Genomic DNA, 26,896 nt, shown 5'->3' with positions numbered 1-26,896 from the left:
CCACTTTCAAATCTCTTACTAGCTCTTCCTTCAGTTAGTCCTGACGAAGGGTCTCGGCCTGAAACGTCGACTGTACCTCTTCCTAGAGATGCTGCCTGGCCTGCTGCGTTCACCAGCAACTTTGATGTGTGTTGCTCAGAATGCGCGTTCCCGACGCCGGACCTGCCTCAGCGCATGCGCGTTCCCAACGACGGACCCGGCCTGAACGCATGCGCGTTCCGATCAACGGTCCTGGACTGGAAGCGTGCGTATTCCCGACGCATGGATCCTGATGGTGCCGGTTTCTGCGCGTGCGCGGTCAGCGTGGTATTCTGGGCGCGCATTTGAATGTTTTAGAAGTATTGGCCCGCGTAATCCATCTTGTTTCGATACGTGAAAGATGAAGGGAATAATATGGTACCGATCTTCCGTGATCCTCCCAACCTGCTGCTTGTGTTATCCTGTACCGACCCCCCTCCCCCAGAGTCACTGTCTGTTTCCTCATCCATTGCCCCGTCCGTCAGGTCGTCGACCCGCCGCCATCTTGTGGAGAGGGTGAGGCTGAGGCGGCGGCGGTGGCGATGAGTGTCCGCATTTACTTCTGTGGCAGCATCAGAGGCGGGCGGCAGGATGTGGAGATATACTCCCGGATCATCGGCCAGCTGAAGAGATTCGGGAAAGTTCTCAGCGAGCACGTCGGCCATCCGGAGCTGAATGCGAAAGGTCCTGTTAAACGGAGCAGTGTTACTGACCCCCTTCTGATTGGGGCCGAGCAGCGGTTTTGGGCTGAGAATTGCAGAACATCCTTTTCTTTGAATTGACACCGTTATCACTCGCAAACTCTTCCTACATACTCCATAGAAGGACGAAAGGGGCTCTTTTGGGTATTTGGTGGGTTTGAAGTTGTTGGGGTGCCTGATGGGTCTCAAAATTTGTGTTTAAGCGGACAGCCGTCAGTAAGATGCAGCTTAGAGCAGAACAGGCCATTTCCAGCTAGCAGTCCAGAGTAACAACTGGAGGTGAAGGGGATGCCATATCCTAGGTATATGGCCAGCTGGAAAACATTAAATTATTTATTTAAGCTGCCGGGGGCGGGGGAGAGGGAGGGTACGTGTATTTGAGGAGATGATGACAGGTGTGACCTGCCGAAGGGTTTCGGCCCGAAACGTCGATTGTACTCTTTCCCTAAGTGCTGCCTGGCCTGCTGAGTTCCTCTAGCATTTTGTGTGTGTTGCTCGGATTTCCAGCATCTGCAGATTTTCTCTTGTTTGATCTTGTTCTTTAAATTGGCCATCTCCTGCCTGGCATGTCTCGTGGAGCTAAGATGGTGAACCGATTTCCAGTCCTGTTGTTGATGGGGCTGCGATGTGTCATCATTTAGGATTTACTCACTCTCTGTTTGGCCCACAGGTGAGGGTAGAATGGAAGCTGAAGATAAATGCATACATGATAGAGATTTGGAATGGCTGCGGGAGGCTGACGGTGAGTATGTCAGGGATGCTCGGCTCTGGATATTTAAAAAAGAATAAAACAGCCATGGACTGTTTACAGCAAGTTTAATTCCTCATTCATTTGGAGGGAATAGTGCAAGGTTATTCTCATAGTTTAAAATTGAAACAAACTTGCAAAATGTGCTCTACTAGTCATTACAAAGGCTGCTTCTAATAGTGCAATTTGGAGTAGTATAGCTTTTACTTTTCATTACTAAAGGTGGTGATACCAGTTAGGAATATAAGAATATATAGTGAATCCTTTACCTCAGAGTTGCCTTTCCACAGTGACTTGGTGTCTCTTGCTTCAATATCAAAAATCATTATCTTGGATATATTTAGTAACTAAGCTGTTATTGCATATAACATTCTAAAAATTCGTTATTCTCGAGTGGAGACTTTTTTATTGTCTCTGTCTCGGTGTCCAACCCCTTGTGATTACTGATTCCGTACACCCTGGCCAATGGTAAAATATACAACAACATCTCTCATCAATCCCCATAAGAACTTTGTTTTCAGAACATCTCTCATTCTCATAACTACAGTATATAGTCCCAGTCTGCATAAATCTTTCTTCATAGACAAACTCACTTTCCAGGAATCGGTGTGGTGAACATTTGCTACACTTCCTCCACAGTAAATCTATCTTTCCTTGGGGAAGTGAAATACACTATTCTGGAAGCTTTCTCACTAGGATTCTATACAATTAGAATAAAATTGCTCCTCATGTATTTAAATCTTTCGTAACAAAAGCAGCATACCATTTTTCTTCCTAATTCCTTCTTTATCTGAATGTGGGCAAGGGCATCCAGGTTCCTCTATAAAGCAGCATTTTTGTCCCTCATCATTTAAAAAATTGACTACTTTTCATTCTTCTTAAAGTGGATGACCTAAGGACATAGCAGAATTTTTTTAATGGTAAATTTCATTTGTCGTGCCCTTGCCCATTTGCTTAATCAGTGTCCCCTATGCCCCTCTTCATAGCCCATGCTACCAACTAGCTTTGTAGCATCAACATTTTTACACATTACACTGGACCCCTCCTCATCCAAAGCATTGATATAGATTGTAAATGGCAAGACCCTTAGCACTGACTCAGCAGCCACACTATCCAAAAATGACCCATTTATTCCTGTCATTTTTTTTTTTGTTAATTCACAATACTCATTCTCTGCTAGTATGTTATACCCAATGTCCTGCACTCCAATTTGTGCATTTTTATCTGCCACCATTTTGAAGGATTCTTGAAAATTTTTTGCCCCAGATCCACTTGTTGGCTTTTATCTATTCTCTTAATTACAAACTCAAAAAAAAACTTCAATAGATTTGGGCAATGGTTTCCTTAAATCTGGTGATTCGCCACAATCTTATTATTTTAAATGCTCTACTAATGTCCTTGTTTTTCACGTTTTACTGTATGTTAGATTAGATTTGTGTACCTCTGCTCCAAATATATTTGCTTCCTCTGAATGCTGTCATTTATCTCCAACACAAGAGATTCTGCAGATGTTGGAAATGCAAGTGCATGACACTTTACATGCTTCTGATCACTTCAATCAGTTGCCTATCCCTTGATGCTTGTCCAGTCCCTATATACATCTCTCCCTCGATCAGGAAGACCTTATGACTCCCTGCTTCTTTCTAGACAACAGACCTAACCAATTCTCCTCCAACACGAGCCTCCTCTGTCTGGCAGAAGTGATGCTAACCTTCAATAAATCAATAATTTTTCTTTCGGCTCCTCCCACTTTCCCCAAACCCAAGGCATAGCCATGGGCTCCAGCTATGCCTGCCTTTTCGTTGGCTACATGGAATGTCCATGTTCCAAGCCTACACTGGTAATACACCTCAACTCTTTCTCTGCTACATCAATGGATTCATTGGTGCAGCTTCCTGCATCCATGCTGAGCTTGTCAATTTCATTAACTTTGCCTCCAACTTTCACCCTGTCTATAAATTTACTTGGTCCATTCCCCTTTCTTGATTGCTTATCTACTGATATCTTTTATAAACCTACTGACTCACAGTTATCTTGACTGTACCTCTTCCCACCCCGTCACTTGTAAAAATGGTATTCCATTTACTCAGTTCCTCCATCTCTGTGTCATCTGCTCTTGGGATGAGGCTTTCCATTCCAGAACATCTGAGATATCCTTCTCAAAAAACAAGGTTTCCTTTCCACTACCATCAATGCTGCCCTCATCAGCATCTCCTTCATTTCCTGCACATCTGCCTTCACCACATTTTCCTGTCGCCATAATAGGGAAAGGGTTAAGGGGAACCCTCAAGGGACAAGTGATCCTTATCTACCACCCCACAAACCTCTCTGCCCAGCACATTGTTCTTTGTAACTTCCATCTACGACAAGATCCTACCACAAAGCTCACCTACAGTTGTCTTGACTGAGTTTAAATGCAAAGAGTTTCTTCTTTTATGTTACTGCGTGTTAATCAAAGTGACTTCTTTGTTATGTTAAATGCTGAGAAGGTTCGCTGCAGCTTGCTTGGGTTATCTTACTGATAAGAGAGCGAATGAAACAATGGGTGTCCATGTTATCTTTTGGGGTGATATTCTGTCTCATATGGCTGGGAAATGGTGTTTTGGCGGGCTTTGGGAGGAGAGACTGGGAGGAAGACGGACGTGCTGGGGACACTCTGGTTGATTACTTTGGGTGGTTCCGAGCTGCGAGTCGAGGGGGTCGGAGTAGATCGCAGGGTGAAGAAGGAAGGTCCCGAGCTCCAACTGTGTGCACGAAGAAATTGGACCTTGGTAAGTCTGGCGCCTTTTTCTTTTCCTTTTATATTGTATCTCTATTAATCTCATAGTTCTAGTAAGATTTATAAAGTGTAATCTGTAAAGTGTACATTGTGTGTTGGCTGATTGATGTTTGAGGCTGAACCAGCTGGCACTGCACTGCAACCGACGCAACTGGGAGACAAGGTTGGGCGGCAGACGGGGTTTCCCCTAGATAAATACGAGCCGATATAGCTGAGTGTTACATTTGTGGGGGCTCGTCCGGAATTGAATTTTAGGTAAGCTGTGTAAATCGCCACGTTAAGTAGTGCGGAAATGGATCAAAATAAGATTGTAAGCTGGTGTGAGTTAGAGGACGTACCGGTAAATCATGTGTCCGTGTTAAGTGGGGTGGATTTCCACACTTCGGGAGATGTACTAGTGCGGGGGTTGAGTTTGATCAAAGGTATCGGCCAGGTAGAACTGATAGCTAGAAGGTGCGGTAAAGAAGTGGAATCCAGCTGGGTGTTGGTTCGTATGAGTGTTGACATCATGACGTTGGAACTGCCTGCAACAGTCAGCGTTTTGGGGGAGGCGGGGCTGTGGGCCCTCTGGGAGGAAGAAAGTGAGGAGACACTGGAGGAGGGGCCAGGGGTGGTGCCAGTAGCCAGTGGTGGGGGGGTCAGAGTAGGAAGGCTTGGCCAGGCCCCATCCCCCAGCTAGAGTTGAGACCTCCGAGTTAGCAGCCACCATTGCCTCCCTGGTGAGAAGGGCTGAGGGGCCCCGCCCGAAGCTGAGAATTTTCTCAGGAGCCACTCCTATCCCGGAAGGGGAGGAGGACTATGACACATGGATCGAAAATACGTCCCAGTTGTTAGAGTCGTGGCCAGGCTTGGATGAGGAAAAGAGACAGCAATTGGTGGAAAGTTTGAGGGGAGAGGCAGCCGGTGTTGTCCGGGAGCTGAAAGCTGAACAGCCCTCTGTTTCCCTGGCGGAGTACCTAGAAGCTTTGGAGGGAGCGTTTGGAATGTCGGGAGATTCCTGGGAGCTTTTAGCAGAGTTTCACCACATGCAGCAGGGTAGAGGGGAAAAGCTCTCAGAGTACATTTTTCGGCTGGAGAGAATGCTTACTGGGCTGCGGCGCCGAGGAGTAGTGAAGGCGGACGAGGTGGCAAGGTTGAGGATGAATCAGTTATTTAGTGGTTCCCTGGGGGACGACAAGGTGACTTGGAGTCTCCAGCAGTCCTATAAAAGGAGCCCCCCCCCCCAATCATTCGGGCAGCTGATTAGAGAGGTGCGGGAGGATGAGAGTGCGTTGGGCCGGAAAGGGGGCTCCGGTCACCGGGGATGATCCTCAGTGGTACAGGAGATGGTGGCCAGGTTGAGAACTGAGAAACCCAAGGGGTCCCAAAGGGATAGGGACCCCTCACTTGAAGGGATGGACAGGAGAGTACCCCCTTTGGGGGGCGGCCCACACAGTGGGCTGGGAGTGGCAGGCATCTCGGGAGGAGAGGGGCGGCGGGTAGCATGTGCTGTAACTGTGGGAAAGAGGGGCATTTCCCGCGGGAATGTGAGTGGCTGGGGATGTGCTGCAGCTGTGGGGAAGGGGGTCACTTTTGGAGGAATTGTGAGAGACAAGGCCCCGGGCGACTAAGAAGGGAGAGGTATCGGGAAACTTAGGAGAGACTCAGTGAGGGAACAGACTGGAGCTTCTGGAGGAACACGTTCCCAGAAATCAGCCATGGGACCCCCGAAAGCCCAAGCCCTTATTCTGGATTGATTAGTGGCACCCCATTCCAGCGTGTCCCTACGGATAGAGGGAATTTTTGCAAGGAGCATTGGTGAACTCTTGTTAATGTCATGAGAGCATGACTTTTATTTGGTGGGGGAAGAGAGTGTAAGGGGTTCTTCTTTTATGTTACTGCGTATGTTAATCAAAGTGACTTCTTTGTTATGTTAAATGCTGAAAAGGTCTTCTCACTGCAGCTTGTTTGGGTTATCTTATTGATAAGAGAGCAAATAAACCAATGGGTATCCATGTTATTCTTTTATGGGGTGATATTCTGTCTCATATGGCCGGGAAACGGTGTTTTGGTGGGCTTTTGGAGGAGAGACTGGGAGGAAGACGGATGTGCTGGGGTTACCCTGGTTGATCACTTTGGGTGGTCCCGAGCTGCAAGTCGAGGGGGTTGTGAAGAAAGACGGTCCCGAACTCCAACTGTGTGCACGAAGAAATTGAACTTTGATAAGTCTGGCGCCTTTTTCTTTTCCTTTTATATTGTATCTCTATTAATCTCATAGTCCTAGTAAGATTTATAAAGTGTAATCTGTAAATGTACATTGTGTGCTGGCTGATGATTGATGTTTGAGGCTGAATCAGGTGGCATTGCACAGCAACCGACGCAACCGGGAGACAAGGTTGGGCAGCAGACGGGGTTTCCCCGAGATAAATACGAGCCGATATAGCTGAACGTTACATAAACATATAGTGTATCCTCCTTGTTTGCATACCTTAGCAGCTATTAAAAGGGATTTGTTTTTGTAAGATGTATTCAATTTTTGCTTTTGTTTTGAATTATCTAACGAAACTCGTTTCTCCTTGACAGTCATGGTGGCAGAGGTCACTCAACCATCGTTGGGTGTTGGTTATGAAATAGGAAGAGCTGTAGCCATGAATAAGAAGATTCTGTGCCTGTTCCGACCATCATCAAAGTATGGTGGGTATCTGTGGTATGAGTAAATGGAAAATATTAGAACAAACCTAGGGTCTGAGCCTTCCACTTGGTTTAAAAATGCAAGCTCAGGTTAAAATATACTCCTAAGTGTATCAATTGTTCACTTTCATATCCTCCTTGCTTTATAGTCTTATAATGAGCTCCCCTTGAAAAATTACTACAGATAATATATGTAAATGAAGCTCCCTATCTTGATTCAAATTTAAGAATTTGGATTGCAGGTTCTGCTACTGAAAGTTGAACTGAATTTTTTAAGTAGTACAAGCCCATTTCAATAGGTACATTTAATGTCAGAAATGTATACAATTGTACATCTTGAACGACACACACAAAATGCTGGAGGAACTCAGCAGGCTCGGCTGTATCTACAGAAAAAAGTAGTCAACGTTTCGGGCCGAACCCCTTCCTGAAATCCATCCTGAAATTCTTTTTCTTTGCAAACATCCACAAAAACAGAGTGCCCCAGAGAATGAATGTTAGAACCCCAAAGTCCCCCTCAGCTCCCCCCTTTCCAATGTACAAGCAGCAGCAAAGCAACAACCACCACCAGTAAAAACATTTGGCTTAGCATCTGTGACTATCTGCTTCACTTGCTTAAGGAGACTGTGGAACTAATACATGCCAGTACCCCTGAATCCAAGATAGTAGCCTTCTCTCATCAAGATAGCATGTTGGAGTAGGACATATGAATGGATATTTTGTTCATTTCTGGTTTCATGTTTGAAATCAGAGTTCTGTGTTTGTTAAAATTGGAACAATTTCTGCTAGTGTTTATTTTTTAAGAAGTCCTCTAAAATAGGTTTGTCTAATATCTTGCATTTGGTCTCTGAAACTGATAAGTGCCTAAGTTTAAGATTTAAGTTTTACATTAGATGTTTATCAAACTCCTATGCAGTACTTTGTCAGATGGCTTATGCATATTCAAATGCAACATATCTACTCTCCCTCCTAATTGTGTTACTGCTGCATCTTTAAAAGAACTTCAGCAGACAGAATAAACAGTTTTTTCTGTCTTAAACCCCTGAAGGCTCTGCTCAATCTTGTTCTTTTCATGGTATTATGTTGTTGATTGTTTCTTATCAATTCTGGCATTTTTCGAAACAATTCTGTGAGATCTGTAAATCACAGATTTCTCTCACCCTCCTTTCTGAAGTAGTGGGTTCTCAGTTGCATAGTTGTTTGGATGTTTGATTCTCTAATAAACCTGTCAAGTTTTGTATTTCTCCAATGAAGACAACTTAAAGTAATTATGAATTCCTTTGGCATTTCCCCATTCCCCATTTTGAATTCTCTAAATGCTAAGGGACTTGCCCTCTCTTGTCTTTTTAGATACTGATAAAAGCTCATAGTCATGGTGTATCTCACGAGTCTTGAATTCTTTCTTGACTTTTTAAAGTCAATATCTTAGTCCTATCAAAATCAGGTTTAATATCACCGGCATATGTTGTGAAATTTGTTGTCTTTGTGGCAGCAGTACAATGCAATACATAATAATAGAAAATAATGTGAATAACTAATATATGTTAAATAAGTAGCCCAAAAATAGAAGTGATAATAATGATAATAGTAATAATGTTCATGATTTCAATGTCCATTTAGAAATCGGCTGGTAGAGGGGAAGAAGCAATTTCTAAATCGTTGAGTGTTGCCTTCAGGCTTCTGTACCTACTTCCTGATGGTAGCAATGAAAAAATGTTTCATATCCTCGAGTCTACAGTTAATTTTTTTTTAATTTTATTTTTATTTGGATAAGGAATTCACAAATATCATGTACTTTTTTCACACATATAACCTTTTCCATTTTTTTATATGTATAAAACTACAATTATTTATACATTCTTAAGTACACATTGAGATGATATAAAAGGAAAATAAACATTTAAGTAGATAATTATGTACTGTGGTAAATCTAACCTATTAGGCTAAGTAATGGAATTAGTTGTTAAGAAAAATGGTAATAATAGTTTCCATATAACCCTTCTGGACCATTTCCACTGGTCCAAAATGTTGTATATAAGCCTATGTATCAACCATTGTAGGTGTTTATATCCTAATTTGTTCATGCTTGCTCCTGCCCGCAGACATAATTATCCAATCCCTATGTACTTATTTACTTAATTTTTTCATTTTTTTATCCCTTTCCCAAATCTTTCCCTTTACTTGCGTTAATTCTCTATTTTCCAAAAGAGAACAAAAAAAAAACAAACATTTAGACCAGGGGTGCTTACGTTAGCAATATTACTGTGTTGATGAGAAGAGCAGTATAAATCATTAGGAGAGTCATCTAAAGTCTGCTCGCATTGGGGTTATATATTCAATCCATTTATTCCAGATTTGATAACATTTTTCTTTTTGAGTTTTCAGGGAGTAAGTCAACTTTTCCATTTTAAATATTTCCAAGATAATTTCGTACCAATCTTCTAATGTAGGTGGTATTGGATTTAGCCATTTTCTAGTGATTGATTTCTTACTTGCCGCTAAGAGGGCCTGCAGCAACTTTATATCTTCCTTCTGTTCACGGATCAATACATACCCCAAATAGAGCGTCTCAAAGTTCAGAGGTATCTGGGACGTAAGTACCTTAACTAATGTTCTATGAATACCTTCCCAAAATAGACTTAATTTAGGGCAATCCCAAAAAATATGAAAATGATTTGCCTCCTTGGAGCCGCACCTTCTCCAACACATCACATTTGTATCTTTATATTTTTCCTGATATGGGGTCTTGAAGAATCTTATAATGTTTTTCCAACAATGTTCTCTCCAAGTCAAAGAATTAGTCGAGGACCATTGAAGTCTGCCAAGCCTCCTCTGAAAGTACCAACCCCGCTTCTTTCTCCCACTTCTCTTTAATATCCAGTGTATTTACATTTTTAGCATGGGAGAGTGCATTATATAATCGAGAAACTGATTTACTAGGTATTGAACTGCAAGCCGAATTCAGAATCTTGAAAAATTCTAATTCTACTGTTGATAGGTCTGTATATCTACAACTCTGGTTAACATAGTTTTGTACTTGAAGGTACCTAAAAAAAGTCATTATGTTCTAGGCCATGTTTGTCCTGCAGAATTTGGAAACTTTGTAATACTCTTTTATCTATAAATCAGAGGTAGGTTGTAAGACCTTTCTTTATCCATAGCTCAAATCTTTTATCTCCTCTGTTGGGAAGGAATTCGGTATCATATGCACACCATCTAAAGAGTTTTAACATGTTATTAATTCCACATGAATTAACCACCTTCTGCCATACTTTTAATGTAAGATTTATCCAAGCGTTTTTAAATTTTTCCAACTGGGCCATCAATCCTTTGTCAGCTATTGAGGCCTGAAGAGGAAAACTGTCAACTAATCCAAATTCTATTTCCTTCCATCTAGCCTTATATTCCCTATTACACCAATATAACAGAGGGGTTATGTGTGAGGCATAAAAATAATTTCTCAGGCAAGGAAGAACCATATCTCCTCCTTCCTTCCCTAACTGTAAGGTGTTATATCGAATTCTAGGTTTCTTTCCTTGCCAAATGAAGCGGGAAATCCATTTGTCCCATTCCCTGAATTGATTATCATCCACCTCCACCGGTGAAGTACGGAAAAGATACAATAACCGAGGAAGAATATTCATTTTTATAGTATTTATCCTTGAGTTTAAACTTAAAAAAGGGATAAGATTTCATCTATGCATATCTGCTTTTATCTCTGAGATTAATGGCCCATAATTTACCTGTGACAGTGTTGAAAGATCCTTCGGCAGGGTTATTCCTAAATATTTTAATGATTTAGCTTCCCACTTAAGATCATATGTATCCTGCAATTTTTTGGATGGTGTATAATTTAGGGACATAACCTGCGTTTTCTTTACATTTATTTTATAACCTGATATTTTCCCAAAGTCATCCAACAGTGTAAACAATCCTATAAATGATTTTTCTGGTTCACTCAGATAGACCAAAACATCATCTGCGAATAACGCCACTTTCTGTTCAATCCCTGCCATCTTGATACCTTTTACGATTTCGCTCTGTCTTATTAGTTGGGCAAGCGGTTCAATATATAGCGCAAAAAGGAGAGGAGAAATTGGGCATCCCTGTCTAGTGCCTCTCTCTAAGATGAAGGAGTCAGAGAGGTCCCCATTTATCTTAATTCGGGCTGTAGGGCTGTCATATAGAGTCTGAATTACTTTAATAAACTTTTCTTGAAAGCCAAATCTTCTTAACACTCTGTATAGGAATGCCTAACTAACCGAATCAAAAGCTTTCTCAGCGTCCAATCCTACTACCATTGTCTCTGTCTCGTTCTTATTAACCTGTTCTAATATGTGCAGAGTTCTCCTTATGTTGTCCTGTGTTTGTCTTTGTTGAATAAATCCAGTCTGGTCTAAGTGGATTAGGCCAGGTAAAAGCTTTTCCAATCTGCGCGCTAATATAGATGTAAATAGTTTGTAATCTAAATTAAGAACGCTAATTGGCCGATAATTGCCACATTCTAGTTTATCTTTACCCTCTTTAGGAATAACTGAAATAATCGCTTCTCTCCAGGAAGGTGGATTTTCTCCTCTCTGCAAGATCCAATTAAAGATGTTAAGTAGTAATGGGGCTAACTGTGTCTTCAGGGACTTGTACCACTCTGAGGTAAACCCATCAGAACCCGGGGACTTTCCAGCCTTTAACCTAGAGATGGCCACGTTCAGTTCTTTGACAGTTACTGGTTCTAATAAACTTTCATTTTGTAAATCTGTAAGTTTAGGTAGATCTAAAAAATTCAATACACTGTCTATATAGGGCTCATTGCGGGCCCGGGGTTGGGAGTACAGCTCTCGATAATATGTTTCAAAACTCTCTTGAATTTTCCCTATTGTACTCTCCACAAGCTTTGTCTTTGGATTCTTTATTTTATGAATTGTATTGTCTGCTTGTTGTTTTCGTAATTTATATGCTAATAATCTAGCTGATTTACCTCCTACTTCATAATTCTTTGTCTCAGGTAAAGAAAATTTCTTTGAGTTTCCAACGTATAAATATCGTCAATTTCACTTTGCAATTTCCTAATCTCCTGTTTTCGATTTGAATTACTTTTGTTGCTATCTACAACTTGAAGTTGTTTTAATTTTCCTTGAAGATCTGCTAATTTTTGTGCATTGATTTTTTTCATGTGAGTGGTAATGGAAATAATTTTCCCTCTCAGTACAGCTTTCAATGTATCCCATAAGATCACTGGTGATCTTTCTCCCGTGTCATTAAGGTCTAGATATTCTTTGATTTCTCCCCTTAATCTCTCCATTACTTTCGGGTTATTGAGTATATGTGAGTTTAGCCTCCATAGTGTTTTCCTCATTTTCCTTTCCAGGATTAGAGACATAGAGACTGGGCTATGATCTGACAGATCAATTGTTGCAATGTTACAGTTTTTTATCCTGAGTCTATCTGTATTAAAGATAAAGAAATAGTCTATCCTTGAATAGGCTGAATGAGGGAAAGAGTAATATGTATAATCTTTACTAGTAGGGTGTAATTCCCTCCAGACATCTATAATTCCCAACTCCTCCATCAATGAATTCACTTTCCGAGTCAGAGGTTTATTCTGAGTAACTATTCTTGAAGAATCTAATATAGGATTTAATCTAATATTAAAATCCCCTCCACAAATTACTACCCCTTGAGAACTGACCATTAGGTCAAAAATGTGTCTATAAAATGACCATTCACAACCTGGAGGAGCATAAACATTCAGCAATGTTATTTCTGTACCTTCTATTCTTCCTGTGATTTTACGAACCGTCCTTCTTTGTCTCTAGTCTCTGAAATATGTTCATAATTAAGAGTACTTGATATTAAAGTAGCTACCCCTCTTTTGTGACTCAATTTATATGATGAATAAAATACATGCTTAAAGCCCATTCTTTTTAATTTTCCATGTTCAGATTGGCTCATATGTGTTTCCTGGAGGAAAGCTATTTGTGCCCTCTCTTTTTTCAATTTAGACATAATCTTATTTCTTTTAATTGGATTCAAAACCCCATTAACATTATAGGAAATTATTTTTACCAATTCAGTTTGCATTTTTCTCTAGTAGAAAAAAAAACTCTCCTTTTCTAACCAAACAGTAAGCAATCCCTTCTCAACAGTAAACCAAGACATATAACCACACCCTAGACATTTTGAATGTGCAACATTTGAAAATTTTTCCCGACTTCCCACAGTGAGGCCTGAGCACCGACCCGCCTCAGTTCAGAGGGATAACCTCTATCTTCACCCTGTGTTAGAGGGCCCTCAGCAGTTTGAATAATCATAGAGAATTTTCTCCTATTTATGTCTCGACTATATTGCTATCATTCAAGTTATTCCGTCTAGTTTATTTTCAGTTACCAGTTTTCATTTTACCTTTAAGTCCGATTTACTCTTTTCATCAGTCATTTCTCTTAATTAATCTGTGTTCTCTGTACATTCGTGTCTGAATACTTGCAGCTTTTCCTTGTAGTTTGACACTCTGGTTCGAGTGGAGCGTCCTCGCCCCACTAACTGCCATGACTTCTGCCGAATCCTCTCCAGTAGCGACTCCGGTTGGGTGATAACTTTAATAGGTAGTCCCTGGTCCACCAGGTCCAACGTTGCCTCCTCCACCGTAGCGTAAGTTTTTGTCCCTTCGTCGTAAAAGACTCTCAGCCGAACTGGATACAGGGTCTGGAATCTGATGTTGTTTTCCTTCAGGACTCTCCGTGTTTCCGTATATTCCTTCCATCTGGCAAGAATCCCCGGTGCGTAGTCCTGGTCTAAACTGATTTTGCAGTTGTTCCACATGAAACCTTTCTTTTGCCATGCCCTTTTAAGCACCTCTTCCTTCGTTCTGTAACTGAGAAACCTGACCAGAATCGATCTGGGCTGGGCGCCTGCCGGAGGCTATGGTGCCAACGTGCGGTGAGCTCTTTCTATCTGTATGTCTTTTGCGGCCGGTATATCAAGGTTCTCTCTAAGTAGCTTCTCCACGAAGGGAATCATCAATCCGGGTTTACCTTCAGTTCCTTTGGGAACTCCGTAAATCCTCACATTTTCCCTTCTCGAGCGGCCTTCTTGATCTATTAGTTTCCACTGGAGCTGGTCTTGCAGCTTCAGCATTTCTGCTATCACCTCCTCTGCGTTTTGTAGCTTCTCTTCAATTCCAACAATCCTCGCTTCGGCTTCATCTATCCGCGAGTTAGTTTTTACTGTTTCTCCTTTAATATCTTCCAGCTGTTTGCTGTTATCTTGTCGGAACTCGCGAATTTCTCCGAGAATCAAGGACAGAGTCACCGATTCCCCCTCATTATCTCCGTCCTGGCTTGCCGTGGGGAGCTAGGCCCGTCGCCTTGCTGCGTCTCTTTATGTTTATCAGCCTTCGGAGCGGACTTTTTAATCTTGTTCTTAGACATCATCCTTGCCCCTTTTATTAATATAGTTATGCAATATTAAGTATTTGTCTAAATTCGATTATGGGGCAGTTTACCTTTTTTGTCGAGAGACCTTTTCCTTACGCCGCCATTCCCTTGATGACCCGGAAGTCCGAGTCTACAGTTAATTTTATATGCCTCTTCCTTTAATTTGATACTTTTGAATTTCCCTTGTTTACCACAAATGAAACACAAATTCCTATAACTTTTGTGCCTTAAAGGACATCTTATTGTAACAGATACATTTTTTTAAAATACTGATCATTGCCTGTCCACTATCATGCCTTCCAATGTATTCTTACAATCAATCACAATGAAGCCTTGTTCAAATCTTTGTAGTTCCTTTGTTTAGATTTAAGAGCCAGGTTTTTCATTGTAATTTAAAGTCTTTAATGGTTGTTGTCTTACCTGTCTCACACACTTCTAACTTCCGAACTTACACCAAGCCCAATATTACTTATTATTTCCTAACAATCATTTTAGTCAGATTATCTATATAGATATTTGTAAGCTGTTTGGCAATACTCAGATGAAATCCTTCGGTTGATTTATGGAATAAAGGGATGAAAAGCAGTATTGGTTTAAAAAAATAGATCAAACACAAAGATGAAAATTGAGGTTAATAGTTATTAGGGCAAAAGTTTAGGGGTAACATGAGGGGGAACTTATTTACTCAAAGAGTGGTAGCTATGTGGAACGAGCTTCCAGCATAAGTGGTTGAGGCAGGTTCGATGTTGTCATTTAAAGTTAAATTGGATAGATATATGGACAGGAAAGGAATGGAGGGTTATGGGCTGAGTACAGGTCGGTGGGACTAGGTGAGAGTAAGAGTTTGGCATGGACTAGAAGGGCTGAGATGGCCTGTTTCCATGCTGTAATTGTTATATGGTTATTTTTCATTCCAGGGAAAGGTAGACAGTGTTGTTCCCCCAAAAATCACTGTTGGTGCCATTGCCTCTCTTTGACGTATTAATGCAGGAGTCCCCAACCTTTTTTGCACTGCGAACCGGTCTAATATTGACAATATTCTTGCAGACCGGCCGACTGGGGTGGGGGGGCGGCGGTAGGGTTGCCAACGGACAAGAGTGGCAGTCAAATTCGGGACACTTGTGTTTACCCCGAGAAAGACTACCATGACGATGAAGCCTTGTGCAGGCACCTGTGTGGGCATGCGTGTACGTGCCAATTTTTTTTCTACAAATCGTTTTTGGCGATTCTTTTGAGTGAAACTACACTGTACATACATTATTTCTACTTTATATAGGCTGTGTATTTATCATATCATTCCTGCTTTTACTATATGTTAGTGTTATTTTAGGTTTTGTGTGTTATTTGGTAGGTTATTTTTTTGGGTCTGGGAACACTCAAATTTTTCCCATATAAATTAATGGCAATTGCTTCTTCGCTTTACGCCATTTCGGCACGATCAGTTTCATGGGAACGCTCTACCTTAGCAGGGGAAATATGGGACATGGGCGGTCCTGTATGGGACAAACCAATTTAGCCCAATATACGGGATGTCCGGGCTAATACGGGACAGTTGGCAACCCTGGGGGAGGGGGGATGTTAATCACGACCGGAATATAGGTGATAAGTCAACGATAAGTCACTTATAAGTGGCTAATACACTCAATTTCGTTTCTAAAAGGGTTTATCTAACGAATTTAATATTAAACACAGTGCATATTTTCCTTGCATGAATATAGTGATAAGTCAATTATAAGTCACTTAAGTCAATAGCATCATAACATTTTAAGTAACGTTTGGATATTAAACACACAGCACATTTTCCTCGTATGAACATCTAAAATCATTGCAACGCACCAATATCGCTGAATCACTGGGAGCCCTGGGCTTGTTTCCCTGCAACGAGACGGTCCCATCAAGGGGTGATGGGAGACAGCGATACTCGAAGGGGGTTCCTTATGTCCAGTCTATTTCACAATTTAGTTTTTGTTGCATTCATTGCAGAAAACCCCACTTCGAGAGATTCTGGCAGTTTTGGCAGTTGGTCTGTGTAATCAAATCAATCAAGATTTGAATAGATCAGCAGAAAGCCGTTGATTAGACAATCAAGATTTGAATAGTTCAGACTCAGCAGAAAGCAGCTGATTGGGCAGTCGAGGTCAGGTGACCAAACATTTTGAAAAGCTCAAACAGATAAATAGAGGGATAGCTCGAGCGAAGCGGCCAGAGCGTGAGTGGGCCAGTGAAGGAGTAGAGCTTTGAGGCTTTGACTCGAGAGGCTTCAACAAGAAGAGGTGGAGGGCAAGCTACCTCGCAGTTAGTTTTTACAATGTCTCCTGAGACGGTAATGTGCCTCTCATGTGAGATGTGGCAGTCTTGGGGGAACGCCTCTCTCCCGCAGAGTCACATCTGCCAGAAGTGCATACGGCTGGGCGATCTGGAAGACCGTGAAAGGAATCTGGAACAGCAGCTGGATGACCTTCGACTCATAAGGGAGAATGAGGCAGTCATAGATGAGAGCTGCAGGGAGGTAGTCACACCTAGGCTGTCGGAAGCAGGTCGTTGGGTGACAGTCAGAGAGGGGAAGCGAAGGTGAGCAGACAGGTAGTGCAGAGCACCCCTGTAGCCATTCCCCTGAATAATAAGTTTACCGTCCTGGATACTGTTGGTGGGGATGACCGACCAGGTGTGAGCCACGGTGGCAGGGCCTCCGGCACTGAATCTGACCCTGTGGTGCAGAAGGGTGGGACGGAGAAGAGGAGAGCTGTTGTCATTGGAGACTCTATAGTCAGGGGAGCAGACAGGAGATTTTGTGGACGTGAGAAGGACACCCGCATGGTTTGTTGCCTCCCGGGTGCCAGGGTCTGGGATGTCTCTGACCGGGTGCACGACATCCTGGTACGAGAGGGAAAGCAGCCAGAAGTCGTGATACATGTTGGGACCAACGACATAGGCAGGAAGAGGGTTGAGGTCCTGAAGTGTGAGTTTCAGGAATTAGGCAGAAGGCTGAAGAACAGGACCTCAAGGGTGACGTTATCAGGATTGCTGCCAGTGCTACATGACAGAGATGGTAAGAATTGGAGAAGATGGCAGTTGAATGCGTGGCTGAGGAGTTGGTGCAGGGAGCAGGGTTTTAGATTTTTAGATCAGTGGGATCTCTTCTGGGGAAGGTGGGACCTGTACAGATTGGATGGGTTGCACCTGAACTCCAGGGGGAGCAATATCCTTGCAGGTAGGTTTGCTAGCATGGTTCGGAAGGGTTTAAACTAATTTGCGAGGTGGATGGGACCCAGAGCGATAGAGCAGTGAAAGAAGTGCATGGAGTAAAGTCAGATCTAACATACAGAGAGGCTTTGAGGAAAGAGAAGCAGAATAAACGGTGTAAAGACAGTAAGGTAGAAGGGCTGAAATGTGTGTACCTCAATGCAAGAAGCATCAGGAACAAAGGTGATGAACTGAGAGCTTGGATACATACCTGGAATTATGGCCATTACAGAGACCTGGCTGGCACCAGGGCAGGAATGGATTCTCAATATTCCTGGATTTCAGTGCTTTACAAGGGATAGAGAGGGCAGAAAAAGGGGAGGAGGGGTGGCATTACCGGTCAGGGATACTATTACAGCTACAGAAAGGGTGGGTAATGTAGCAGGATCCTCTTCTGAGTCAATATGGGTGGAAGTCAGGAACAGGAAGGGAGCAGTTACTCTACTGGGGGTATTCTATAGGCCCCCTGGTAGCAGAGATACAGAGGAGCAGATTGGGAGGCAGATTTTGGAAAGGTGCAAAAATAACAGGGTTGTTATCATGGGTGACTTTAACTTCCCTACTATTGATTGGCACCTGATTAGTTCCAAGGGTTTAGATGGGGCAGAGTTTGTTAAGTGTGTCCAGGATGGATTCCTGTCACAGTATGTGGACAGGCCAACCAGGGGGAATGCCATACTGGATCTAGTACTAGGTAATGAACCGGGTTGGGTCACAGGTCTCTCAGTGGGTGAGCATCTGGGGGACAGTGACCACCGCTCCCTGGCCTTTATAATTATCATGGAAAAGGATAGAATCAAACAGGACAGGAAAATTTTTAATTGGGGAAAGGCAAATTATGAGGCTATAAGGCTAGAACTTGCGGGTGTGAATTGGGATGATGTTTTTGCAGGGAAATGTACTATGGACATGTGATCGATGTTTAGAGATCTCTTACGGGATGTAAGGGATAAATCTGTCCCGGTGAGGAAGATAAAGAATGGTAGGATGAAGGAACCATGGGTGACAAGTGAGGTGGAAAATCTAGTCAGGTGGAAGAAGGCAGCATACATGAGGTTTAGGAAGCAAGGATCAGATGGGTCTATTGAGGAATATAGGGAAGCAAGAAAGGAGCTTAAGAAGGGGCTGAGAAGAGCAAGAAGGGGGCATGAGAAGGCCTTGGCGAGTAGGGTAAAGGAAAACCCTAAGGCATTCTTCAATTATGTGAAGAAAAAAGGATGACAGGAGTGAAGATAGGACCGATTAGAGATAAAGGTGGGAAGATGTGCCTGGAGGCTGTGGAAGTGAGCGAGGTCCTCAATGAATACTTCTCTTCGGTATTCACCAATGAGAGGGAACTTGATGATGGTGAGGACAATATGAGTGAGGTTGATGTTCTGGAGCATGTTGATATTAAGGGAGAGGAGGTGTTGGAGTTGTTAAAATACATTAGGACAGATAAGTCCCCAGGGCCTGAAGGAATATTCCCCAGGCTGCTCCACGAGGCGAGAGAAGAGATTGCTGAGCCTCTGGCTAGGATCTTTATGTCCTCGTTGTCCATGGGAATGATACCGGAGGATTGGAGGGAGGCGAATGTTGTTCCCTTGTTCAAAAAAGGTAGTAGGGATAGTCCGGGTAATTATGGACCAGTGAGCCTTACGTCTGGTGGGAAAGCTGTTGGAAAAGATTCTTAGAGATGGGATCTATAGGCATTTAGAGAATCATGGTCTGATCAGGGACAGTCAGCATGGCTTTGTGAAGGACAGATCGTGCCTAACAAGCCTGATAGAGTTCTTTGGGGAGATGACCAGGCATATAGATGAGGGTAGTGCAGTGGATGTGATCTATATGGATTTTAGTAAGGCATTTGACAAGGTTCCACATGGTAGGCTTATTCAGAAAGTTAGAAGGCATGGGATCCAGGGAAGTTTAGCCAGGTGGATTCAGAATTGGCTTGCCTGCCGAAGGCAGAGGGTGGTGGTGGAGGGAGTACATTCAGATTGGAGGATTGTGACTAGTGGTGTCCCACAAGGATCTGTTCTGGGACCTCTACTTTTCGTGATTTTTATTAATGACCTGGATGTGGGGGTAGAAGGGTGGGTTGGCAAGTTTGCAGACGACACAAAGATTGGTGGTGTTGTAGATAGTGTAGAGGATTGTCAAAGATTGCAGAGAGACATTGATAGGATGCAGAAGTGGGCTGAGAAGTGGCAGCTGGAGTTCAACCCGGAGAAGTGTGAGGTGGTGCACTTTGGAAGGACAAACTCCAAGGCAGAGTACAAAGTAAATGGCAGGATACTTGGTAGTGTGGAGGAGCAGAGGGATCTCGGGGTACATGTCCACAGATCCCTGAAAGTTGCCTCACAGGTGGATAGGGTAGTTAAGAAAGCTTATGGGGTGTTAGCTTTCATAAGTCGAGGGATAGAGTTTAAGAGTCGCGATGTAATGATGCAGCTCTATAAAACTCTGGTTAGGCCACACTTGGAGTACTGTGTCCAGTTCTGGTCACCTCACTATAGGAAGGATGTGGAAGCATTGGAAAGGGTACAGAGGAGATTTACCAGGATGCTGCCTGGTTTAGAAAGTATGCATTATGATCAGAGATTAAGGGAGCTAGGGCTTTACTCTTTGGAGAGAAGGAGGATGAGAGGAGACATGATAGAGGTGTACAAGATAATAAGAGGAATAGATAGAGCGGATAGCCAGCGCCTCTTCTCCAGGGCACCACTGCTCAATACAAGAGGACATGGCTTTAAGGTAAGGGGTGGGAAGTTCAAGGGGGATATTAGAGGAAGGTTTTTTACTCAGAGAGTGGTTGGTGCGTGGAATGCACTGCCTGAGTCAGTGGTGGAGGCAGATACACTAGTGAAGTTTAAGAGACTACTAGACAGGTATATGGAGGAATCTAAGGTGGGGGCTTATATGGGAGGCAGGGTTTGAGGGTCGGCACAACATTGTGGGCCAAAGTGCCTGTACTGTGCTGTGCTATGTTCTATATGTTGGAAATGGAAACAATGTTTTCAGTGCTTTCGTGGCTATTTCAGGATATTTAGCCTTGACTTTGATCCAGAATGCTGGCAGAGATGTTATGTCAAACATACTTTTCAGCCCGCCATCATTTGCAAGCTCGAGGAGTTGATCATCTTCCTGCGCTGACATGGATGACGTGTGCATGATGACCTTGCGTGCGTTCAAGTTCAATAGTGTGTGACAGGGAATGAGGAAAGGTGCAGCTGACTCATATCGCCAAATCGTATCGTTTCCTCGCGGCCCAGTAGCACATGCTTTGCGGCCCGGTGGTTGGGGACCACTGTATTAACTAGTTGGATCTGAGGTTAAAGATTGCTGATGACTTAAAACTTGGACATGTGGCACATAGGAGAGGCTAGTAGAATGTATAAACAAGTGCCAGATGAAAATTAATGCACATGTGACACATTTTAGCAGAAAAAGACAAGAAACAAACACTAAATAGCATATTCCAATGCGTATGCAGAATTGAAAGGAATTCCACAAAGCTTTCATTGTAATGTGGCATTCTGTGTTAATATAAAATCCTGAGTTCTAGAAGTAGAAAAGGAGTGCACAAAACCAGAAGGGCTAGGTGGAAACTTCTTGAAATACTTGAGGCACAACAGAATCTGTTAGAGAGCATGAAAACTTGCCCTTTGCACCATCTCATCCTTTTCAACCAATTTCTACCTGGATTAGTCCCATTTACTATGTTTGGCCCCCTTCGAGTATCGCTGTCTCCCATCACCCCTGGATGGGACTGTCTCATTGCAGGGAAACAAGCCCAGGGCTCCCAGTGATTCAGCGATATTGGTGTGTTGCAATGATTTTATATGTTCATACGAGGAAAATGTGCTGTGTGTTTAATATCCAAACGTTACTTAAAATGATCCCTCTAAACCTTTTCTGTCCACGTATCTGCCCAAATGTTTTTTAAAAGTAACAATTATACCTGCATATACCACTTCCTCCAGCAGCTCATTCAACATAACCACCACCCTCTTTGGAAGTTGCCCTTCAGGTCTCCTTTAAATCCCATCTCACCTTAAATCTATATCCCTTAGCTTTAGACTACTCTGGGAAAGTCACTGAGCATTCACTTTATCTATACTCCTCATGATTTTATGTAAGGTCAGTCCTCAGCCTCATATGCCAGGGAAAAAGGCTTCAGCCTATCAGATCTCTCGATTACTCAAGCTGTCCAGTCCAGTACCATGTTCATGAACCTCTTAGAATACAGAATGGTACAGCCCTTCAGTCTACAATATCTGAACTGAACACGAAGCCAAATTAAACTAAATCTCTCTTGCTTGCACAAGTTCCATCTCATTCATAATCGTATCTGCTTCCAGCATTACCCCTGACAGCCTGTTACAGGCACCTACTACTCTGTATTTAAAAATAGAACAAGCCATGCACATCTTTAAACTTTTCTCCCCAATACCTTAAATGCACATCCTCTAGTATTTGACATTTCTATGAAGATAGGTGGCGGGGCAGGTAGTGTTGAGGAAAGAGAGGCTGCAGAAGGACTTAAGACACTTTAGGAGAATGAGTAAAGAGCTGGCAGATGGAAAATAGTGTCAGGCAGTGTATGGTCATGCATTGGCTATTTTCTAAGCAGGGAGAAACTTCAGAAATCAAAGGTGCTGAGGGACTTGGGAGTCCTCTTGCAGGTTGTGTCAGTGGCGAGGAAAGCAAAAGCAGAGTTAGCATTCATTTCGAGGACTAGAACATAAAAGCAAAGATGTAATGCTGAGTCTTTATAAGGCACTGGTAAAGCTTTACTTGGAGTATTGTGAGCATTTTTGGGCCCTTTACCTTCTAATTTCCTTGTGTACGCAGTATCTCTAGGGATCCTCGGGACTTGATTAATTCCAGCTGCCTATACCTGAATATGCCTCCTCCATTTTCCAGATCAGAGGTTCAACGTTTCTCTTATATCACAGTTCTCCAATCCTGCCAATCTTACCCTTCATTTTAACACTAACAAGCTGGCCCTGACCTCTTACAATTTCAATTTTAAGTTTCTCCCTGTCAGCTTTTGCAGTTCACTAGTATCTATTTGTTTGTAGCAGATTATGCCCTCTTTGTGAGAAGTTGATTTATAACTCTTGTGAAGAATAATAGACCCTTAGATTGGGTGTTGTGCATGGAGAACTGACCCTCAGTCTTTATTTATAGTCTGTAACACATCGCAAGTTAATGGTGCAAGTAAAATTCCATAATGCAACAGTTGATTTATTAAACAATTTGCCTTCTAGTTCTCTCCGCAATGATTCGAGGAGCAGCAAATGGATCAAACATCCATGTGAAGGATTACTCAGAGGAGAAAGTGGAAACAATTCTACAACAATATTTTGAACAACACTTATAGGCATAAAAATCACTGCTTACCCAGTTAAAAAAAGGGGATAATGTTAACTGTTGGTGTTATGTACCTGCGTACACAGAAACTGCTTCCAATTAAAATACAAGATTTTTGAAGGACAAATTGTGTCAAGTAAAATAAAGAGGTGTGTTCAAGCTAGCTATTTGTTTTTTCTCTTTCTGGACAAAACTGGATAGTACATAATAACAACCTAACTTCTTTGAGTCCTGAATCCCAACTATTTGCAAATAGTTGAGTTGATGGGGTCAGTGAAAAGCCAAAATGGATGATTAAATGAAAGGAAGGCAAAGCACATCCACAAACATTTAAATGAAATGTTACTTTGTAACTTGGCCATACATATGGGAACTAGTTTGAGATGAGCAATTAATCATTGTAGGATTGGTTGTTTAGGACTTGGAGTGTACATACAAGATGCTAGATATACAAGGCTACACTAAAAATGCAGCACAATTTTTATCGATCTGTTGGAGAGCACAAGCCTGAGAATAAGAAAGTTGAAGTACAACAGTGAGCTGATTAGGGACTTTTGGCCACAGGTCTTGATGTCGTATCATCAGGAACTGGTTTAATCTAAGACTCAAAAGAGCACAAAACTGCTAATTACATCATTATGCCAAAGAGTGAAGACTGGGTTTCTGGAAGTTTACTGTACTCCCATCCTTCTAGTTAACCATTTCCCTCTGATCTGAAATTACCCAAAACATCAACTACCATATGAAGAAAAGTTGTGAAACTTTAAATATAATGAAGATTACAAATGCTGTAACTTACAAGGTGTTTAGTAGGATTCTGCATTTTAACTTGTTACTTTTCAATGAGTTATTTCACACAGAATCTGGCAACAGAAGTTGCTATATTTTTCTCCTCAAGGACAGTACCATAATATTAAAACATATCAACATGCTTTAAGGGAGTGGAAGAGAGGGGTTGGGCATGATAAAGAGGTTCAGGAAAAGATGTAACCTGTGATTGGATTACAGTGGGAATGCTTGGATGCACATGATGGAGTTAAAGGTACCATAACCTGGATTCAGAAAACTGACTTGAAGCAAACAGGAATTGTAGGGGTGTTTAGGAAGGCCTTAGATGAATTAGCCAAGAAAAGAGGAGCTTGGGAGATTGTTAGATAAATATTGTAGACAGTAGAGGTAGAAATAGAGCTTGATGATGTTTAGATGCAGAATTAGTAAAACTGGAGACAGGCCACATTCTGCAAGTTTAGGACTAAATTATTTGACATTGCATTTAAGTCATAGTCATACTTTATTGAAAACCAATTTCCCTCGGGATCAATAAAGTATGACTATGAAATCAAAATTGTTAATTTCTGATTTTAGAAACACTGAATCCAGAACAAAATGTTCAATTTTACTCATTACAAGTATTTTATTTTCATAACTTGCATAACTGGAATTTTTGAAAGATAGAACATAATGTGTGAACATTTGAAGCTTTTATTATGTGCAGGCTTTAGTGCCCTTGGTTTCTTTCCTGAATACAATATATATCTCCCAAACCAACTCAGGAACAGTTTTTCACTAACTCTCCAGTAAGTGAGATATTAAGTTAAGTACATTTAACAAATTTCAAGGGAAAGAAGGATATCAGAATTTTACCTTAGTTGCATTTAAAAAAAACTTAAATCTGAACACCAAAAGAAAAAGTTTTTAAAATAAAGAAGCCAGTTAACCAGAAATGGCCCAATGAAAAAGTAGAGGGTTCAGTCTTCAATGCACACTAGGATATTTTGATCTGACTATAATCAGTTACATTCCTTTTTTAATTGTCCATTCATTCAGTATATAGATATATATAAAAAATCTCATCTTTCATCTCTTTTTTTAGTCATAAACATCATCATCTTCCAAATAAAAGAAATCTCTTTCTAGATTTTCTGATTCATCATCTGAGAAGTCATCTTCATCCTCATCATACGTGTCATGCCAGTCAGGGACATATTCTTCAGCATCGTCATCATCATCATCTTCATAGTCTCCATCTTCTTCCTCTGTTTGGCTGCCTGATTTCTCTCTGTGGCAAACAGGAGAGGAATTTTGGAGTATTTAGGGATTGGTCAAAAGCTGTTATTGGTTGACATGGACACAATGAGCAAATTGACCTGCACTGTACATTTAACTAGTTCTTTGTGTGTATAATAGATATAAAAATTCAGCCTTCTCACCCCCCTTTCCTAAAGCTGCTTTCAATTCAATTAACATACTATTTCTTAAAAAAAACATTTAAAGCATGAAAACTGAAAGGTTAATAGTCAAAATTTGTATTCCTCAAAACTGCATGACAACTATATTATTTTTAGTTATATAACCAAACTTGAATAACTAATTTTACAAATCAATAGGATACAATGCAATGTCCCATGGATAAAGACAATTAAATCCACATACTATTTACATTTTGCTCAGTTTTTCAGTAAAACGAGTAAGCACTTAAACACCTGTCCAAAACCACTCAGTTGTACCATTATTGCTAAGATTAAACAATGAATTGAACTAGATGGATGGATATCAGGCATCAGCTGAGGCAATGAATCGAGAAATGAGTTATTTCTGAGCTGGAAGAGCTGTCCACAGTTAGAACAAGCAACTGCCTGATAGTAATACACACAGAATCATACCTAGAGACAACATGCTGTACCAGGGTCCTTCATCATTATCTATAGGTATGTTTTAACACAATGGCAGAAGTGTCTCACCAGAGGTGTTGGTATTCAGGTATTTGAGGAAAAAGAGTAACCCTGTGATTTCTGAACCTGAGCTTCAGCCCACCAGGAAATCTCATGGGATGAAGAGAAACATGGGCTAGCCTCCTTAGCTAATAAATCCGTTTCTCCAGGTTGAAGAACACCAGACAAAGCACTGAAAATAGCAAGACTGCAGTATACTTTGGATGGAAGATTTAAATGTTTATCATCAAGAGTAGCTTGGTGGTAGTGGTACCAACAAGTCCTAAAGAGACATTGCTGTCAGATTGGGTCTGAAGCAGGTAATGAATGATCTAACACAAGTAATGAACCTACTTTGTCCTTATTAGTCCACCTGTAGAATATGCAACTGTCCATGACAACCCAGTTTTGGTGGAAAGAAGGTACCACCTTCATGTTGAAGATAGAGTTGTGTTCGTGGCAGTACAGTAATGGGATAGATCAGATCTAGTAGCTCAAAATTAGGCATTCATGCAGTACCATGCTCAATAGAAATATGAAACACAATCTATAACTCTATCGTTCTGCATATTGTCATTACAATCAGGCCAGGCCATCCTTCAGTAAGAATAGCAGCAAGGCATGTTGTTATCATCACCAGTCATACTCAAAATGATGTGGCAATTGGCAAAGCTGCAATGCAGAATTAGGAGTAATCCATTCAGTTTAGATAATAGGAAGAAATTTCTTCTCAGAACAGTTAATCTCTAGGAATTCTCTAGTCCAAAGAGCTTTGAAAGTGTAGTCACAGAATACATTTAATACAGATACCTGACAGACATTTAAACTATAAGGGTGTCAAGAGGTTTGCAGTGAGAGCAGCAATATAGTGTTGGGAACTAGCACTGGACTTTCTAAGTGGAGAACAAGTTGAAGGGGCCTAACAAACAGGCCAACACTTGCTCCTGTATCTCCTCTCTATTTTCCACCACACAAATTCTTCAGTGTAGAATTCTGGGTCCAAACATCTTCAGCTGCTTCATCAATGACCTAACTTGCAGCATAATGTTGTAACTGGGAACATTTGTTCATCATAACACACTGTAAGATTCTCTATTTGTGTCTGTAACAAACAAAGCAGCCCAGGGCTGCATGCTTCGAGACCCCGTCAAAATTCAGCCATGGGCTGCTAAGTGGCAAGTAGCGCTTGTGCCACAAAAGTGACAAGACAATTAATTGTGTTTCTCTTTCACCAGATG

The 26,896-nt window shown here is 41.7% G+C and overlaps 2 protein-coding genes across 6 annotated transcripts in view; one reads left to right on the top strand and one right to left on the bottom strand.

Annotated features, from left to right (window-relative positions):
- Positions 1 to 280: 280 nt before the first annotated feature.
- On the top strand, positions 281 to 23,110 carry dnph1 (2'-deoxynucleoside 5'-phosphate N-hydrolase 1). Its single transcript, XM_072248636.1, is given in 5 exon segments — positions 281 to 540; positions 543 to 702; positions 1,390 to 1,461; positions 6,809 to 6,919; positions 22,845 to 23,110. Coding segments are annotated over 5 exon segments (603 nt in total). The 5' UTR covers positions 281 to 393; the 3' UTR covers positions 22,958 to 23,110.
- The window catches only part of LOC140191307 (cullin-9), a 332,978-nt gene continuing 328,796 nt past the window's right edge, over positions 22,715 to 26,896 (bottom strand). For all 5 annotated transcript variants that reach the window (XM_072248616.1, XM_072248607.1, XM_072248588.1 and 2 more), the window contains one exon: positions 22,715 to 25,006. In XM_072248616.1, the coding sequence (XP_072104717.1) occupies positions 24,817 to 25,006 (190 nt within the window). In that variant the 3' untranslated portion in view covers positions 22,715 to 24,816. The remainder of the gene's footprint in view (positions 25,007 to 26,896) is intronic.

This window comes from Mobula birostris, chromosome 2, assembly GCF_030028105.1.
Source record: "Mobula birostris isolate sMobBir1 chromosome 2, sMobBir1.hap1, whole genome shotgun sequence".
Classification (NCBI taxonomy): domain Eukaryota; kingdom Metazoa; phylum Chordata; class Chondrichthyes; order Myliobatiformes; family Myliobatidae; genus Mobula; species Mobula birostris.
Note: the sequence above shows the minus strand (reverse complement) of the source record. Positions and strands in the feature narration are given on the sequence as shown.